The 20,650-nt window shown below is 29.6% G+C and overlaps 1 protein-coding gene across 5 annotated transcripts in view; it reads left to right on the top strand.

Annotated features, from left to right (window-relative positions):
* LOC129962123 (transducin-like enhancer protein 4) overlaps window positions 1-20,650 on the top strand; it is a 334,765-nt gene that overhangs the window by 279,069 nt on the left and 35,046 nt on the right. For 3 of the 5 annotated variants that reach the window (XM_056075858.1, XM_056075859.1, XM_056075860.1), the window contains 7 exons: window positions 2,226-2,324; window positions 6,611-6,721; window positions 9,874-10,017; window positions 11,750-11,855; window positions 14,706-14,836; window positions 15,120-15,181; window positions 16,394-16,574. In XM_056075858.1, coding sequence (XP_055931833.1) covers window positions 2,226-2,324; window positions 6,611-6,721; window positions 9,874-10,017; window positions 11,750-11,855; window positions 14,706-14,836; window positions 15,120-15,181; window positions 16,394-16,574 — 834 coding nt within the window. The remainder of the gene's footprint in view (window positions 1-2,225; window positions 2,325-6,610; window positions 6,722-9,873; window positions 10,018-11,749; window positions 11,856-14,705; window positions 14,837-15,119; window positions 15,182-16,393; window positions 16,575-20,650) is intronic. The other 2 variants (XM_056075861.1, XM_056075862.1) reach the window with 2 other exon arrangements.

Genomic DNA, 20,650 nt, shown 5'->3' on the forward strand with positions numbered 1-20,650 from the left:
GAAAAAAATATAGGCCTTTAAAAAATTGTGGATTGCGTATATATAATTTTTAAATTTGCATTTGCATAGGAACATATTCGTCTACGATTCTGACACGTTCAAAATTCAAATATGTAATTTATTTCTCGATATTATGTCTGGCATTAATGCTAAACTGCAAAGCACCGCTTTGAACCTAATTTGAATCTATATGGAAGTGCGATTGCCTGTCGTATGAAATTCTGACAAAAAAAGATTTACCCTGAGAGTAAAAAGCAGAAGTGGAAAGGATGTGCCCGTGTGTTAACAGCTGCCTTTAAAAGTATTTCTGTGTGCATGTCGATCTTTATCCATATCCTCGGAATAAATTATCGTTCCATGCTCACAGATAAATGCATTTCAAAACGCACGCATGAGTTGCATTAAACAGAATTGTTGACATCGTAGAAACGGCATTAAAGCTTTTATAGTTTCAATACTCTCATTGGTTCAGCCGGCTGGATGTTGATTCTGGTCTTAAGTCGTTCGCCGAATGATTTCTCACGTATGCGCACATTGTTATCTTTATGTACTTTATGAGATTCGGTTACTGTTCCCACTCGTGAGTTATTTCTTTGCCATGGGATTGCTGTCGTGTTTGCTTTGGGATCTTTTCAATGAACAAATCAGATAACGATCTCGTTTTCGATGAATCTCCCATGTTAACGGCGGTGTTGGTTGTTTAATTCTACTGTGACCGTTTCTTTCCATACACGATTTTATAGGTAATCTGAGGGAAATAAAAATTAGGTACTTTTTTGAGAGCGTTAAAAAGTAAAAATAACTTATGTAAAATCTGATGGTTAAAATAAAATTGTAAAAATGTCAGATGCTGATAGAAGTATTAATCTATCACAGCCTCACATTTATATGGTTATACTTAACTATTTAACCAAATTGGGATATTAATTACTTTTATCATATATTTTTAAAATTGTTTAATGAGTCTTTGAAAAAAAAAATTTCGTATGTTATACATTATGATTTACTATGCACATATAGGAAATTGTTTGGGGGGGGGATTTAAAATTTTTTTTATTTATTTATTTACTTTTTGGTTTGTAATATAACTTATAATTTATTATTATAAAATTTTGTAATAATTTTTTTTTCACAAATTCACCTTTCTGTAAAATTAAAATTTAATTACCACTATGTCTTCTGCATGTCTAAATGGAATTCTTTCATTTGGCGCCTGTAGGACTTCTGTCACTGACAGTCTTTTGACAAAATGAATAAATATATAGTTAAAAATAATAAGTATGCATAAATATAAATAATTATGTATAAATAATTAATAATTTCTATAAAATGAATAAATGTGTAGTTAAAATAATAATTTTCATTGCATAAATAATCATTTAATTGTAAATAATTAAAATAAAATGAAAAAATTCATAAAATAAATAAAAATTCGCGCGGAACTAGAATGGTGTCATCGTCATTTGCTCGATAGTATTCGTATAACTCCAGCGTGATTTAGTATCTTGTATATTTACTATATATAAATTCTGTTTTAAATGTCCCTTTTAAAAAAATTAAGACATCTGTAAGTATTTGGGAGCGTATATTTGACTTAATTATGTTTATAAATAAGGCATAGGACAAAAATATCAATTAAAATGCAGAAAAATATCGTGGAGGGGGCAACGGTTTTAATGAGTCGGAAAATTTTTCTCAGCTCTGTTATCAAATTTATTTGCATTTATTTTTTGTACTCCATAATTTCTGTCAAACTTTGTTCTAATATTAAAAAAAAAAAGCGTTTTAAGCGATGGTTATTAATATAATTAAAACAAACAATGTTTATTGCTCGTACTTGTATTCTTGGAATTGTGGTTTCTTTCTGTGTTTTATTTAAAATTCTATTTATCTAAAAGACGGTAGCTATGGTTTGTATTAATTTATATCAAAATAGCAGCTTGCCCATTGTTTTTCTATGAGTTTCCCTTCTTTCCCAATTTGTGATGAACCAATTAATTAATTGGTTAATTAATTTCGTTTGAATATTCTCCAAATTAATAAATGTCTGTTTCACTCATATTACTTGCGTTCTAAATAAGCTGGTATAAAGTCGCACTTCGGTTGTTGTTGTATTTTAATTTTAAACTGCATGTCCTAATTGTCAAAACATTAAAATGGCAATGGGCGTTTATCACGTGTTGATTCGAGTGTTTTGTTTATTTTGTTTTTCCTTTTGTAAATAGAGGAATTCCATTTCCCCTCATGATCGAGACAAACCACGAAGTCGGTCTCCAGACCTAGATATCGAAAAGAAGAGACGAAAAGAAGACAAGCATGACCATGTAAGTGTGCACTCATCACTTTGTCGTAGGTCGGATAGTTTCGAATTTTTGGTATATATGCGTTCTCATACAAAATGGAATATTAATTCTGTACGCAGTGAAAGGTTGTTCGGTCGTAATATTTTCTTTTCATTTATATCTACCGCTTTCTTTTGATCTTATTTTCAAAAACTTTAAACTATAATTAATCTTTTGAATATAGAATCAAATAAAATTGCTTGTATGATTTCCATGATTGATATATATGATAAATTTTAATAAACTACCGCATTTGGAGCAAAATTACTTCTAAGATATGAAGTATTTAAAATTCTAGTTGAAAACAGTTAAATATACAAAAAAAAAGCATATATTATTCGATCGATTAACTTTAAGTTTTTCACTTTTTTAATTGTTTGTATCTTTTAGATTTAAAAAAAAAAAAATTATTGTTCCTTAAGCAAGATTTGAATCTATCCTATTTACAAAAGAAATAATTTCTTTTATAAATAAAAAATGTGGGGCATATTTTTAATTATTCAAAATTTTATTTAAAGCTATTATTTAGCTGTATTTTCGAATACCTAGATTTTTCAAACTCTACGCTTGTATTAACACTTAAAAAATTATCCAAACACTGCTTATTCAAAATTTATTCGTTCTAACCTCATATCTAGGGATTGCAATACCGTGATACCGCATTTCGGTATTTTGAGCCATTTGTACAATTTTGTAATATCGGTACTCGCAAGTTTAAATACCGTTTTTTCGGTATTTGCTAGAAATTTTTTAAATTGTCTCGACTATATGTTCAATGATCGCCAACATAGCAAAATAGTATACGTTTTTGTTTTTATGTCTCCCTAACGAGCGAAATTAATTAGACTGTGAATACAAAGGTGCATCGTACAATCAAGAGAAGTGATAAAATACTGTTTGACAACGGATTGTGAAACCCTCCGCGCTTTTACGCATGCGGATAGGTTTAATTCGACAAAATAGGAGTGAGAAGAAAGATGAAAGGAGAAGAGGTTTACATTTAACAATGAAGACTCGCGGTTTTATGAGACGCAAACATTACTGATAATTAGTAATGCAGAAGGAAAAAGGTACTAATGCACAGTAAAATATTTCAGAGCAATTTTTATTTAATATATAGGACATAAACATTAAATTAAAAAGAATAAATTAAAAATTTCTGTTCTTAAAATTTGGTAATTACTTTTTTACAAAATAATAATGATCTTTTTTATATTAAAATGTTTCTTTTTTATATGTTATTAAATTTTTTTAGGAATATTTTAATTCCCCGTTTACTGCTTCTTGGTCACAATATTTAATGATATTATGTAAAATTTTATTTGTACCATTCCTAAAGGCTTTTTTATCACTTTTGGCTAAACATATCAATACAGAATTTTGAGTTAAAGTTAAATGATGTCAGAAATAACACAACATTCACATACACGTGAAAAAAATTGAACTAAAAAGTATCTAATTGGGGAAATTCAAGGTCAAAGGTGAATACCGGTATATATTACATTGAAAAATCGCACAGAAGAAAAGCATATCGAAATAGAAAATGACTTACGGTATTTTCATAATTATAATGATTTTAAAAATGAAAAAGGAGAAAGAGACTAACCAGTTCAAATCTCATCAAGTTTATAGTAAATTTTCTTAAAATTTTTTACTCGCAAACCTATCCATAATCAGAAGAATTCGGTGCAGTTATTGACGGTTATGATGACTCTATTGTCGATAGTGAAAAGGAATTGTCTCTTGAACAAAAATTAAAACTAGCGATAAATAAAAAAAAATAAATCAATAAATCAAAATACAATACAGAAATCAACTATATCCAAAACCATTCGACGAGAAATCGATTTATTTGAAGATGAGGGATTTAGAGGTAAATACTTGGAAAAAGCACATCGCGCATTGCTAACAGTACCACCAAACTAGCGTAGGTACCGAAAGACCGTTTTCGACAGCTGGTAATTTTTGCACAAAATTACGTCCCAGGCTTAATGACAGTACAATGGATGCATTATGTTTTTTTAAGATCACATTTCAAAAATCTGTAATAGTACCACAGAAAGTAATATTTACACTTTTTTTTTATTCTTTATATAATGTTATAATTTATAAGTTACAAATTATTTTTTTGTGATATTTACACTCTCTAATAAAACTGGAAAATAAAACAAAGAAACACCTATGTTTTCTTTCTTTTTGTAAAATTTCTACTACCGGTATTAAAACCGGTATCCCGGTATCTAAGATCTAAAAAGTACCGAATACCGGTATTGAACTCTTGATCCGATATTGCAATCCCTACTCACATCATACATTACTTGACAACTGCTGAATGAAAATACATTTTTGTTCCATAATTCCAATCAATGGGAGTCCATTTTACGTAGAGAAAGTGAAAATATCTCATGAAGATTTAATTATGAAAGTAAAAATAAATAATTTGGAATGAATGTCTCCAGATTGAAAACATGCGTGGTAGAAGTGACACAAGGGAGAATATTTCATTTTAATAATCTTAAAAGATCTTTCCTCTTTTGATAAAGATAGGATGTAGAAATATTCTTAAATGAATTATTTAAGTGAGTACCTCTAAAAAGAAATTTCAAGCAATCGAAAGAGAAGAATTTGCCTCTTTGATAGGAAAAGGAATTGGTATATTCAAAAATGTTTTGATTGTTTTGAAGAAGGCTGCAGTTTCTGTATAGTACATGCGATGTGGTTCTTGCTAAAAGAGCACCGTCTTCAAGAAGAATTTTAGTATTGAGCAAGAAGATTTATTTCTAGAGCACTCTTTCTCCATGCCATATATCAACCGGCGCATTCATCTGAAACAATATTTGGTTGTATTCGCTTGCATTTCGTTTCCTGATTATCTTCGTCGATCTAATTCAGAAATATTTTGAATGCAATCATTATGTTTTTCTGTATGTTCCCTTCCTTTACGTATTATGTCGAAAAAATGATCGGGATGTTGATAAACAAGATAGTTAGCTTAAGTCCATCGTAGTAAAATAATATTGCACTTAGATTCCACTAAATTGACTTAATCTTTTTCTACACTCAATGAGAAGGGAATGTCTGCTATAGCAAATGAAAAATAATTCTGGCTTCCACTTAATAGCAAAAGTATCTCAGATATACAAGTGGATTGTGCTTGAATGTGCAATGGAATGATTATTCTCCAATTTTGTTCCTGTGAATGACGTGGCTACGCCAGCATAGTGGATTGTACGAGGATTCTAATTGTGAGGGGCAAAATTTACCTTCAAAGAGAAATAGCGAAATTTTTAATACCATTATCTAACAACCATTCTTGGGATAGTTCTGACTATCATTTATGGCTATCATCTTTCAATAAAATGCATATGTCAAAAGAAAGGATGGGTTTTTTTTCGTAAATTTTATTTCTTAAGGATTATTTTTAAACTTAGAAATAAGTATAATAGTCATGATTTTATAGAAAATTGTCTTAATGGGCCTCTGTGACTGGAGTTTTAGGATATGTTTCGATTTGAGAAAGAAGAAAGAGACAAGAGAAAAATGAGATTCACTGATTGCTTAAGGCGCCAACATGAAGAAAAGAAATTATGGATATATGTTATAAAATTATTATTAACTTTTTATTTATTTTGAGAGGAATTCTCTTATCAAGGAAATTGTCTTGTTTTATCACTTGAAAAGAGGCTGATTCGTTTCCTTCAAAGAAGAATGCTCCCTAAATGACACGATAATTGTACTTCTATTGAGGTTTTCAAAAATCCAGATGCTAGTTTGCCTTATTATCTATTTTCTAAAACAAAATCTATCATTGATTTGAAGGACAACGCGGAATTTTCTTAGCAAGTGTCAAGTAGTGTACTCGAAAGTTAGCGCATCTCAGCATCTAAACATTGCAACTGCTTGAATTAAAAGCTTTCGTCTGCTCTTTGTAAAATCATAAACCCATAATTAATCAATAATAATAAAAGTTAATAAAAACTGGTCGAAACTATCTCATATAGATGAATTTCCATTACATAACTCCGACGGTGAATCACAGCAAATGCTTTTCTCTTTAATCGTGCCTTTTTTTCTAATTTCCTCTATTTGATACCAAAAAAATGATATATCTGCTTCCTAGAATGTTAATGTTTGCCTGGGCTTCTTTAATTTCTTTTGCTGCGTGGCTCTTTCATTGCATGACTCTGTTTGTGTTGTCTGTTTGTTGAGTTTGGGAACCACTGTCCGTAGAAAATAGAAGCAGTGAGTTGCTTCTGTTTGTATTTCAGTCTGAGAAAGGCGGCACTTGGAATGAGCTGGCAGCCCTCTGCTTCCCAAACCTACAGGCGAACGAAGAGGACAAAAGCGATCAGGACCTCGTCGTCGATATCTCAAATGAGGTCAGAAAAACTTCCCCACTTCTCTACTCTTCTTGTAAACTCTTCTGCTTGCACATTTGTACACCTACTCATTCTGACTGCCTCACCCTCCTCTAAAAACTATATATCTTTTGCATCAATCCGGTTTAAATTGGGGAAAATAATTGTTTTAAACTTATATCTAGAAGTAATGAAGTGGCCCATATCTAGAAGTAATAAAGTGGCTCGTATCTAAAAGTAATGAAGTGGCCTATATCTAGAAGTAATAGTGATTAAATATTTGTTCTCAGTTTTTTGAAGTTTCCAATTTTATGATGAATTTTATCCCAATTTTCTTGATAATCATTTCTTTTCTTTACTTGGATAGTCATATGCGCCATGCAGCCAAATTACTGTTTGTTTGACCATGGTAGATTTTAATGATGTAAGGGTCAAATATGACTATGTTGGGGCCATGCGCAGTGTAAAAATTTAAAATCATTTATTAATATTTATTTACTAAGAAGAATTTCAAATACCGAAAATTCGAAATCGCAGGAGACTTCAAAATTTTAATCGGTTTGAACAAAGCTTAAAAGGATTCAATCTACTGAAATCGTATAATTTTTTTTAATCTGATGAAAACGCAGTGGAATCAATTAAACATGATGTAAAAAATCCAATTGAATGTGAGAAATAGAAGTTATCCGAATATGAATTTTCTTCCTGTAAATTTGCGAGATAAATATATCCTTTTAAAAATAATTGATGGTTAAAGTTAAAAACTTAACGTTTAACTGAAGTAAAATGAATAAACTGTATACCATTGCAGTCATATATACGCAATTTCACTAAAGAACTAGCGTTTATGAGTACAGCATGGATGGCCAACGTTGGGACGAGTCAATGAAATATCTTTTGATCAATAGGATCACTATGCCAGTTGCTAGCTGTGGGTTTCAAGGCAGTAGTTGGAATGTACTGTCCAAAATTGTAATTTAGAAACAACTGGTATTTTTTTAAGGAATTTCTTATTATTTTGTTTATAATTTTATGCTTTTATATTGCGTTTGCTAGCGTTTCTACAGATTATCGATAATGTAAAATCTTTATGACTAACGTTTACTTATGTTTTTATTTGGTTCAATGCATATTTTCCATCATTGGTAAATCAATCTCGAAACCTTGTATTTTTTTCTGCGTACGTTTAAAATCTGCTTAACAGAAGTGTAACTTGAAGCAAATATTTTGCTTTTATCATATCATAAATATAACGAAGCGATCGACTATTACTTGAGACATGCTTATAGCTTTATTTTCTGTGAAAATTTCATTTATACTAAATATTCTTTATTTTTCTAATATCAAAATAAACTGTTTTTTACTTTTCAATTGTGTAAAACTTATTCAAGTAGAGTAGAGCGTAATTTGAAGACGAAAGTCTCAAAAAACATTGAAAGCAAAGTTTAATGTTTCCAAATTTTTGCTTTTAAATAATTAATATAAGAATTAGCAATAAGATATGTGCTTATGATATGTATAAAGCTCTTGAATTAAAAAAAAGAACTGTTTTATCTTTACTTATTCGCTCATATGTTCTGTATTTTCAAATAATTTCAATATAGCTTCATTAGCAGTTTACTTTTATATATCAGGTTTATAGAATTCTGTAAAAATCAAGAATATAATTTTTTTGTTTTATTAATATGCAAATTATCCTTTTTTAATGTCAGTTGAGTGAGTGTCCATGCTGCAACTGAATTATAAGATTTAAAAATGACCAATCATTAATTAATAATGAATGGTACTAAAGGAATGATGAAATTGTTTATCTTTGTTACTGCATCAAGATAAAAAATTTAAACAGATAATATTTTGTGTTATCCAGCAAGTTTAATATAATGTATGAAATGGATAACAAAAAATAATGTATAATTGTTGAATAATAAAAAGGTATAACCGTAAACGTAAAACCCTTCATTTACCAGATCGCCGTTTTTAAAATATTTATTTCAAGCCAGTCATGAATAATTTCTTTAATGCTCTGGGAATGTATAGGAAAATTGGTAGACTTGGTTGTCTAATGGAAATACTTTTAATAATAGCTTTTCGGGAACATTGCGGAAATCAGATTAATAAAATTTATTATTTGTCAAGAATCTTCTTTGAATTTAAAATTCTGTACATATTTTCTAATGCCTCTTTGAGAGTAAATGCCTCTTTGAGTGTTTTTTAATTAATATTCTTTTTTTAAAACAAAGAAGAGATTAAGCGCTTGATTAAAATGATGCAGCATTAAATATAATATATATATATTCTTTATGCAACTTAACACATTTTAACTCATATCCAAGCATATTTCGAACTGCATACATATTCGATTCAATGCTGCTTTTTTTTATATTTCATTTATAACATTATCTACATTAATGTTCAAAGTTTCATTTTTTTTAAAAAATGAAAACAAATTGGATCTTTCGCTTTAATATTACCCCCCCCCCTTTTACCAAGCTTGGAAAAATTGATATAGAGTTGATTGTCTAGCGACGTTCTATTTACCTGAGGGCAGGACTTTATTATTTTCTAAATTTTGTCGAAATCATAATTCACTTCTTATACATGAAAGCTTTAGGCTATATGACTAACTAGAAGTATTCTTATGATTGGGTATTAATGTAGATATTGGATTATTTCAAATCGTTTCTCAGAAATGTGGGTGTACAATTGTTAACCGTCATGTTTTATATAATTCGGACCATAAATTTTGTTCGTTTGTGTTATTTATGTATATTATTATAAATTTACCATGGATGTATTTAGATTTTTATTGCTTAGTGTTTAAATCTTAGAAAATAACTTGTTTTCACTCTTATGTAATTTTCTTAAATCTGTTTTATCTCTAACATGTGAAAGAGTGACATGATTTTAAAGTATGTATAAGCTTTCAAGCATATCGTATTATCCATCAAAACAGTGGTTCCCAGACTAAATATTATTAAATGAAATATTTTATTTTTGATATTTCTTGTACTTTTTAATTGTCTTGATGAACAAAACCTTAAGAAATTTCTATTTAAATTAAATATTAATTAAATTTCTATTTAAATTAAATTGAATTATTTTAAGAAAGTTTTCTATTTACGTCTTAAAAATCTGATTACTTTTAAAAAATACCTCATATTCATTGATTGCAGGAACCTCTTTCTCCTCCTAATGGAGAAATGTCCCCCCGTGAAAATGGAACAGAAAGGGGCTTGAAAAGGGAGAGGCCCCCTAGCCGTAGCGGATCTTCTTCGAGTAGGAGCACCCCATCTTCTGCTAAGCATAAGGACCATGTGGTAAGAATACATTCTACGTTTAAAATATCTATATTCTTTAACTTGCCCCAGCTAGAAAAGTGCTAACTCTCATTCCATTCATCTTGAATTAATGCTGGCTCGATAATTTGTCTTTCGGTTTATTAACTTTATTCGACACAGTATACAGTACACAGTTTATTCTGTAACAGTACAGAGAAGACTATATTGCATAAGTTATTCCTAGATAGAAAAAATATTTGAAAATAACTGATATATTTGGATTCAGTTTGAAACGCTTGCAATGTATATTTTGTGTTTTCGGACGTTATGAAATTAAACGATTTCCATTTTAAATGTAAAATTTTATTTATAATCTTCAAAAGTATAGAAGCACTCATAGCGTCGTTAATTCGCGATACTAACAGCAATTTTCAGTGTCCCAGCAATTTGGCTTATTTCTGTCTATATAAGGTAATTCTATTTGCCATTTTCAAATTGATAGTGATTTGAAAGTAGAGTGTACTAACTCATCTTTAAAATTATAAATCCTAACGATCATATAAATGAAATGTTAACATGGGTTGATTCTTCGTATGTGTGATTATTGAATTTATATAAATTTAAAATTATTTGTTTGGATTTTTCTGGTGCTGAGAGCTGAGAATCTGGTACTGAGATTTTTACTATACTGTGCCAAACCAGGGATAAAACCATGTTGATGTAAAATAGTCATAAATGGAGAATGTACAAGAGTACTTAAAAATACAAATAATATTTATATGACTGGATAGCATTTTATAGATTTTAAAAATGCAAAAATTTGAGAATGTGATGTCTTATCAAAAAAGGTAATGGAGTGTTAGATTTTTCAAAAAATTGCAAACGCTGAGCATTGAAATTAGGACTTTCTGACATTATATGTTGGACAGACAATTGATAGTCACATTGGGAACATAATGGTGATTGTTCACATAGCAACAAGTGAAGATAGGTGAATCTAGTATGTCCAATGTATAAACGGGTTAACGCTGTATCTGCTTTTCGATTCAGTAATGAAGACCACAGTCGCACAAGAGGTTAAAATTATTTAATAATATAAATAAAATAATTTGGATTTCAGACTAAACAATTTAACGATTAGCCGATTCGCTGGGAATACTGGTGTTGATTAATTTCAATTATTTTTTTTATGTATTACTTGAAATTCATTATCAAGAAATCTTTTTAGACATCAGATTGTGAGCGGCATGAAAGGCGTATCTAATCTTTCTAATGTGGTCAATTCTTATGACATCAAAATCTCATTAAAAACGTAATTTCTCTGGTAATCTATCTTCGTACCTGCATGCAATCCTTTGAGATTTCGTCATGTTATCTTCCCAGACAATAAATAGAATCTTTCTTCATTTTTCAAATCATTGTTTTCGATTTGTTATCATATTTAGAATTATATACCTCATATTATTTTTTTGTTAATTTCGTATGTTTTTTTTTAATTTGTTGTGTATTATGTTTGTCTCTTTCAAATCTAAATCTTGAATTGAACCAGTTCTTACAATTTGTATGGTTGTTTAAAAAAATTGTCATATATCAATTGGAAATTAATTTCTCATGAATGTTGTAACTTAATAGCTGAATTTATAATCTCATTATTTAAAACCTCTTTCGGAAAAAAATTAAAAATAAATTGACTCTATCTAACAGTTATATTTTATTTTATAGATTATTATTATTTTATTGATAGAAAAAAAAATCTTTGATTTTCTTTCAGAACGATAAACCTCCAACTCCTGTTTCTAAACCGGTGACTCCGACGAGTTCGGGATCCACGACGCCAAGTTCTAGTGGCATCAAACCCCATCCGAAGCATGCTTTAGGTAAGTACGAGAAAGTTCGAAAAGATTACTAATAACAAAGAAAAAATTGCTTATAATTCATTAGCTTCTATTTATCTTTCAGCTCCTAAGATTGAATAGAGATATTTAATACTTCGAATTATTTTTTAATCACTTTTATAAAGCATTCTTTAAACCATTTTGGCAATTACTATGGATTTTTGAAATGGAATCTAAGACCTGTTATTCAAAAACCTAAAAAGTGATGATATGTTATATGTATGCTTTTGAGACGTATCAGACCTCACGCATTGACATTTGTTACAAAGACAGTTTCCCACTTGATTGCTATATGATTGATCCTTAACTATTTTTCAGATTCTGATAAAATCCTCAAAATTTATTCTACCTTCAGATAACTTTAGTTATTTTCACATTAATTGGCAATATCCCATTTATCCAACTTTTATTTATTTATTTATTTATTTTTAAAAGCCGTAAGAGTTTATTCTTCAATTTTAAAATACTTTTCCTTTTTTCGTTTTGAAACCACTCAAACCTTCATTATTAATTATTTTTCCCATCCCATTTTTGTTACTTTATTTTATGAAACAGTGTAGTCAAAAATTCTTCATGCTCCAAAAATCAAAAGCAATAAATCAAGCATCATTTTTTGTTTTAATTTTCGTGAATTAAGGCAATAAATTTTCTTTTTTTTTATTTTTTTTATTCCCGCATATATTATTTAGAATTATTTTTATAATAGTATTTGCAATCTGAATTTCGGAATCGAAATCGATTAATTACATATTCAGATCAATATATTTGGTGTCATTGTTTAATTTATTTCTATATCTTTGTACTCAAATATTTCAGATTTTCTTTCTTTTTTTTCTTTCTTTTTTTTTTTTTTTCTTTTTGTTAAAAGAATATAAATTTCATTCTTTTCAACTGTAATTTCATAAAAACTTTTGCAGCTTAAACTTATAACTTTAAATTAAATTCAAGAAAAATTATTTCGTATCAAACAGAGTTTGCATATGTTACGATGAAATCTTTTTTTTATAAGTACTCTGTTATATCAAGCGGCATTGTTTTTCTTTTTGAGATATACGCGTGTATACTTATATATATAATCACATTTTAGCAGTTGCGTAGCCGAATAGAAGACGCATTTGAATTTTTTACTTCGACTTTTTTCATCCCGGTAGCATAATATGTACAAGAAAGAGTGGGAAGAAATACGTCAGTCTGTATGCAAAACAAAAGTAAAAGAGACCGAAAATTTTCCTTCAGTGGTTTTTACAATGAGATTTTGATAGGCGTTTCTCTGACACGTGTCGATTTAGGATAGGGAAATTTAGGTATCTTTAAAAGAAGGTGCTAAGCATTAGGGATTTTTATATCCCTTCGTAGAGCGTGAGAAAATGCAGAAATTAGCATTTTTCTAGAGCGTGTGTTGAAAGTAATTAAATAAAAGTGGAATTGGATCACGAAATAAGAGAACATTTTAGCATGAAGTTAATATGAGCTAAATTAAAATAAAAATTTAAAATTAAGGTTTAAATTAGATTTTAAAATATAATTACACACACACACATATTGGTTGATAAATATGTTTGTCATTATATAAATTACTAGCCGCCTTTGGCGACCAGCCGGTTCGCCAATCTTAATGTTCGTTAAAATTTTAATAATTAAATATTTTATGCAATTTCTACTTTAATAGCTTCTTCATCAAAATATTTTAAAACTTCAAATTTTGATTATCATATAATTCATTCATAATATTATAAAGGCCTTCAGTCATAACGTAATATGTATCTCTCTCATTTTCTGTTAGCACCCGTAGAATTTATGCTTTAAATTAAAGTGGAAAGAATTTATCTTCAATTAATATAATAATATTTTTTACTGAAACAAAGCATTTTTTTATAATCTGATTACTGAAAATAGAGTCACTCAGCGTTTAAACTTTATGGGCACTAAAGAATATTTTTTTAAATTTATGTAATATCTCAAGAGTTGGTCAACAAAATTTTCTTAGATTCATTATGAGCAGATCGATTTATTAACAATGTTTAAATTTAAATGCATCAAACACTAAGAAAATAAAACGAATCGTTTAAAATAAACGGTTGAAAACAGGTTTTAAAAAAACTACTTAAAAAACGTTGTACTTAAAACTATAAGCATATACATGTTGTCATGGCAACAATCAGAACAGAATGCGCATGCGTGAATTTTCTTCGCCGGTTACGTAACGCAAATACGTGATTTTTTCTACGCCAGTTGGGGTAACGCTATGCGGATTAGAAATTTTTAATTTCCTTTATTCTGTTTTATTTTAATTCAAAAGTACTTCAGAATGAATCTGAAAGATTGATTCATTAACAATGTTTAATTTTAAATGCATCAAACATTAAGAAAATAAGCAGAACCGATTGAAATAATCCGCCGAAAAATTTTAACCCTAGCCTCATTACTGTTGGGAGAAAAAAACAACGGAAGCCTTTCTCGTTTGGCGCTGGGGATAATGGAAGAATTTTTTGGCGGAAAAGTTGGCGGTGGGGAAAATGGAAGATTCTTTTGGCGGGAAAGTTAGTTTTTAATTAATAATTAAAATTCTAATTAAAATTTCAAAAAAAGGGACCCCAGGTGCACATTCCCGACCTCTAAGGTATACATGTACCAAATTTGATAGCTGTATGTCAAATGACCTGGCCTGTAGAGCGCCAACACACACACACACACACATTGAGCTTTATTATAAGTATATAGATTACTTTTTAATTATCATTATCATAAATTTATATATTATTATCATAAATCATATAACCTTTTTCATTATCATAAATTATAAGTAATCATTTTTAACTGTCTTTTATGTAGGTCCTCCGTATCCGTACGCGCTTCATGGTGGGGCTGCCTTAGCTGGAGAGCTCGGGACGGCAACTGCGTTTCCCCAAGGCGTCCTTCACAATAACATTTCACCAGCTCTTAATTCCTACTCTAGGTCATTGGTAAGGAAACTTTCTGTGAATTTTATTATTATTATCAATAGGTTTTCAGTGAAAAATTATATTTTAGACCACTATTCTCTAGGAAATATTTTATTTCAAATTGCTTCTTTGCAATTTTTTTTAAGCATGTAAAAGTAAACTACTATTTTCATAGCATCAGCCATTAATTATCCTCTTAACTTACTATGTAGATATGAATCCAGTTTATTTAACTCAGTATCTTATTTTTCTGTAATTATTATAATCTTAATCAACATTAAATTGATATTATTGCATTTTGCAGGTTGGTTTTGATCATCCTTCGATGCGAACTCCTGGTTTTGGCAGTATACCTGGTGGAAAACCGTAAGTATTTTTGCCATCGTTTCAACATTAAAAGTTAATCTCATGCGCATCGTTATAAATTAAATATATATTTTATAAATTAACGCAGGTCGTTTTCTTCCATACTTGAATGTAAAATAACTACAAAAGTAACATTTGTAAATCGAATGCGATTTAATTGGAGCGATTCTTTAAATAATAATCACCCATAGCGAGACAATGAATGCCCTAATAATTTTATCTATTCTGTTACATAAGAAGCCGTGTATCACACAATTTACTTTAATCCGTGTATCACACAATTTACTTTAAAAAAATAAAAAAAAGAAGGTAATGCAAACAATGACATCTTATTTGATTCTGCCTTTGTGCTGTCCGATTCCCCTCTGGCATATTCATAAAAAATTTTAATAAATAGGGAGCGTTTTTTACTTTTTCGTATAAGTAGTATAGAGAAAATAAAGTAATCGTCAAAAAATTCGAACTTAAGACTTTGACAAATCTCCACATTTTAGATCTCTCTGAGTTCGAAAAACACACTTTTTTTAAAAAATATCTGTATTGCGACAACGATAACTCAAAAACGCTTCAAGCTAGACGGATGAAATTTGGTATACTGTCTTTCATGAAATTTGTATATTTCTATCAAATGTTGGGCAAAATCCGTTCTAAAGAGGTCTACTAGCCGGGTTGTTCGAATATAAGTTTAACGTAATAACTACAAAATGAAAAGAACTAGATGGATAAAATTCGGCACTCTTGGTTGACATCCATTGAATTTTGTGCCAAATCCAATGAGGGAGTGACCATCTATCGGTCTCTGCTTCCTAAAACGTATAAAAACGGTAACTCAAAAACGCAATGAGTTAAATACGTTGAGTTTCGAATGGTATTTTACAACCGCAAGTGTAGCTTGTTAACAATTTTTGTTCCAATCGATGAGGAAAACGCATCAAAAATACAGATTCGATTTTAGAATGTTATTATCCACATGCCAGAGATTTATCGCCAAATAACTCACCAAGGATGACACTATAGATTCAGAAAAAATGCTAAATTCACAATCAATGTTAACATTTCGTGCTATTGTATCTAGAGAGTATGCGAGGAAGTTTTGTAGAGACCACTCCCGCTGGGATGTTCTTGCTTTGTTATGGCACAGCATATAAGAAGCAGCGATATTTACTATTTGGTTTTCCTTTCATTAGCAAATCTGCATTTCTTTCTCCACAGGGCCTACTCATTCCACGTGAATGCCGACGGTCAGATGCAACCGGTGCCTTTTCCCCCGGACGCCCTCATAGGTCCTGGTATCCCTAGACATGCTCGACAGATCAACACGCTGAGTCACGGTGAAGTTGTCTGCGCTGTCACTATATCAAATCCTACCAAATACGTCTACACCGGAGGGAAAGTAAGTAAATATTCTTTCGCAAACCTTTACCTATGAATTAAACTCAAACTTGGGCACATTAATGCATTATAAAAGCAATAAAGCGATGAGAAAGTAATAAAATGTATTAAGAATATGCGCATATGCATCAGTGTGTAGTACAAGAATGTTAAAATGCTGTACATCTTTATGTACTTTGGCTTCGATGAGTTGATGACTCACTTTTGACAGTAATAAGTCGAATCCATTTCTGAGAGGGTGCTAAGTGTAAACGAGTGTGGAAACGGAGAAATAATACGATTATAATAAATATAAATATACTTAACTCGTTTTTGTGCTTTTTATAATGAATATACTTTTATGTTAGAAAACGCTGCCAATTCTGGTAAAATTATGATTCACATCCGAATTGTTCATTTCCGTATCACACGACTATCAGTTTTCGACGATTCTACTTCGATAAGGGTGAGACGCGAAAGGATGAGTGAATTTCCGGAATTCTTCAATCTTGATTTCCGCTCCGTTAGATACTTTTTTCGTTCAGTGTCCCCTCCCCCATTTATGTGTGATTGTTGTGTTGTTTCTTATCGTACTATTTTATTTGAATTGCGTATCGATTGATTATATGACCAGTTCCAGTGGCAAAAAAGTTTTCAGGAATGGTTCCAAAAATATTTCTTATAATATCATAAAATGTGTTTCCAAGATTATCCACCATTGTTAATCTTAAAATGTTATCGAAAAATTCAATAACAAAAAAAAAGTTTTAACACAAAAAATTATTATTTTGAAAAAAAGGTGAATTGCCAAATTTTAAGAAGAGAAATTTTCCATTTATTCATCATAATTTAATGTCTAGACCCCTAACAGTAAATAAAATTTGCTGTAAAGTATTTTATTTTGAATTAATATTTTTTCCGACAATATTACAAATATCCGCAATTTTTACAATTTCCTCCTTTCATCTTTCCTCTCCCCCCTATTGTGATTAAATAAACATCTCCTGACACATGCGCAAACGCGCAAATGTATTTCGAACCTGAGACGAACTGTAGCTATTAGTTTATTAAAATAAAGGCTTCTGACATCTTCATTTTTGCGTCATCCTCACCAATTCAACAGGACTAAAATGCAATACATTTGTTATAGTTTTTTTTTTCGAGTTTTTACTTTATAAAATGTTAATAAACATTTTAAAAAATTATCGGAAATTGAATAAATGAACAAAGATACATTATGAAAAGTATGGGAACGAATGAAAACTAACAATATCTGAATTCTCATGACATTTTTCCATAAATAGTTGTATGTTTTCAAACGATACGTACTTCCTAAGTTAAAATCACAGTATTATGCATATAATTTTCATATAAGGGTAATTCATATCCTTATATGAGATCCTTCATACAAGGATATCCATAAGGTCATATGCATTCATTTTCATCATTAGGGAAATAAAATTATCTAATTTATATGAAACCTCTAGAATATCAATTTTAAATATCATTATTTATAATTACACCTCTTTATAATATCTATATGTCTGTATGTAGTTTATAACAAATCGCACATTTGTAAATGAGCACCATCTGATCATTTTTTGAAAATTACTTTATTGATTTTTAATAACCTTTGTGTATCTTTAAAATGGAAAGTTAAACTTTACTAATCAAATTATGCCTCGACACATTTTATTATTATTATTTCATGCTATAAATGCTGTAATCAAAAATGGCCGAAAAGGAATTTCATGCTGTTTCATCTACTCGGGGGGTGGGGGAATTCTATGTACTGATAAAGCCTCAAATTTCGTTATAAAAAATAGCGACCTCATAAATAGGAAATGTAAATGAGAATAAGAGTTCAGGAATCATACTGTGTGTAGGTGTTTATATATCAATTATAGTATCAATCTTGTAAAATTACCAAGACGGACTCTTTATTAGATGCTATTTTTTAAAATAATTTTTTTTTCTATATTGAATTTTACAGTCTAAAAACATGCTCAAAATAATTATAAAAATATTAAATGATCGACACTTATTTTTAAAAAAAAGTTATGCCTTAATTTTTTTGAAAAATTATTTTATATATATATATATATATATATATATATATATATATATATATATATATATATATATATATATATATATTTAAAAACTACCTTTACCATATTCTTTTCATTTCTTTTATCTCGATGTAGCTTTAGAATAGTTAACCGTTTCAAAAAGTTCGAAATAATAATAGATAAAAATTCTATTCCAAAAACATTTGGTAGGAAGTCTTTTTAATATACCAATATAATTATAAAAATCATAATTTTTATATTATAATCTTTATGATATAAAAAATTGGTCTAACTTTTTTCTCAATTTTCTTTTAATAAAGAAGGTTTTTAAAAATATCGAGAGAAAAAAACATTTAAATTACTTTGACATGTGTTCGTATTTAAAAAAAAAAAAAAAAAAGTAAGACAATATAAATGATCCGGGGGAAAGGCTTTTACCCTAATTTACATTTTAAAAATTAAACTTTTGCCGTTTATTCTTGGAAATATTAAGATTTACGTATTCAATCTTACTTGATGTGACGATACTAAGGCGCGAACCTGTGGCACGTGTGTTTGTCTCTTTTCTCCCTTAAGACACCCACTTGCGTGAAAGGTTTATTGTCTTCCTTGTGTTCAGGTGAAGTATAACATTTTTCTATTTAATTTTAGATTTCTGTTACTGTCAGCTTTCATTGGCTCGATTTATATCTTTAGCGAAAAGTTAAGTTTTCGTTTAACAGAAATATATTCACTCCAAGGGGAGAATGTGATGTTCACGTAAAATCTGAGTAACAGGGCCGTTGACAAAGTGCTGCAAGTCTTTAAGTACCTCAGTTACGGATGAAAAATAGAGTTTATTTTAAGTAATCTACGCCTCTTTGAAAGAATGCTATTTGAGAAAAAGGAAACCTGTGACAGTTTTATCCGCCATTTTTGTTTTGTCTATTTATGTTTTCTCCAAGTGATTATTCAGCTAATAGTTAAAAGTGTCTTGAAGTGTTAGAGGACGCCTATTTTAAACTATGCTTTTTATTTTTTATTCTCCTGTAAACAATATTTTTCATTATTTTATTCAGATATAATTTGTGAATAGGAATGGATTGTTTTTATATTTTTTCCTGTATACTTGGATTGTGTTTATGCTTCTCCTTGTATACTTGGATTGTGTTTATACTTCTCCTTTTATACTTGGATTGTGTTTATACTTCTCCTTTTATACTTGGATAGTTTTTGAACTTTTTCTTCTTTTTTTAATTGCTGTTTTAACACTAGAACTACCGATGTTAAATATATACCTAGTTTTACCACACCCGTCAAATTGACGGGATTTTGATCATGTGACTTCCATTGTAACTTTTGGCCTAGATTTTGTAAATAAAAGAATATAATTTAACCAAACAACATTTCATATAATAATTCATTAATTATTAATTTAAAAAACATTTTTGTTTTGTTTGACAGTTTGTATTTACATTTATGGGATATCCAGTTAGTTATTAGTTTTCAACTGCATCGTAATCGGAATAAAATTGATACCATTAGAATGGCTGCCGAACACTTTGGATTAATCGAATAGCCGGCGAATTAGAATTTAAAGCATTTGCATTAACCAGTTTGCCTAGTTGGACCACATATCTATTAAGATTCGTTTAGTTTTAACTCTTTTTCCACAAATAATGCAATTCGAAGGTATCATCGAATTACACCAGTTGCCGACTCACCAGTATACTAATTAATCTGAATTCAAATGGCGCCCTTTTCACGTAAGAAACTATATGGACGCTTCACAATATGTGAGAGTGAGAGGTAAGAACTTCCTCTTGCTGAGACAAGTTAGAACTTTCCAGTGCTTTTTGTCAAACAAATAAATAAATAGCTATTATTTTCTGTTATAAAACCCTCCTCTGTGCAAAGTCTGGCCGAGAAGAACATTCAGATTTTTTTTATGGCTGCAGAGGTCCGTGGTTAAGCGGAAGGGAAGCTATCCCTCTATTCAGGGAACGGCAGTCCCTGTGAAAAGGGACTAAATGACAAGCTTTCTCTC

The sequence above is a fragment of the Argiope bruennichi genome, chromosome 2 (genome assembly GCF_947563725.1).
Source record: "Argiope bruennichi chromosome 2, qqArgBrue1.1, whole genome shotgun sequence".
Lineage (NCBI taxonomy): Eukaryota > Metazoa > Arthropoda > Arachnida > Araneae > Araneidae > Argiope > Argiope bruennichi.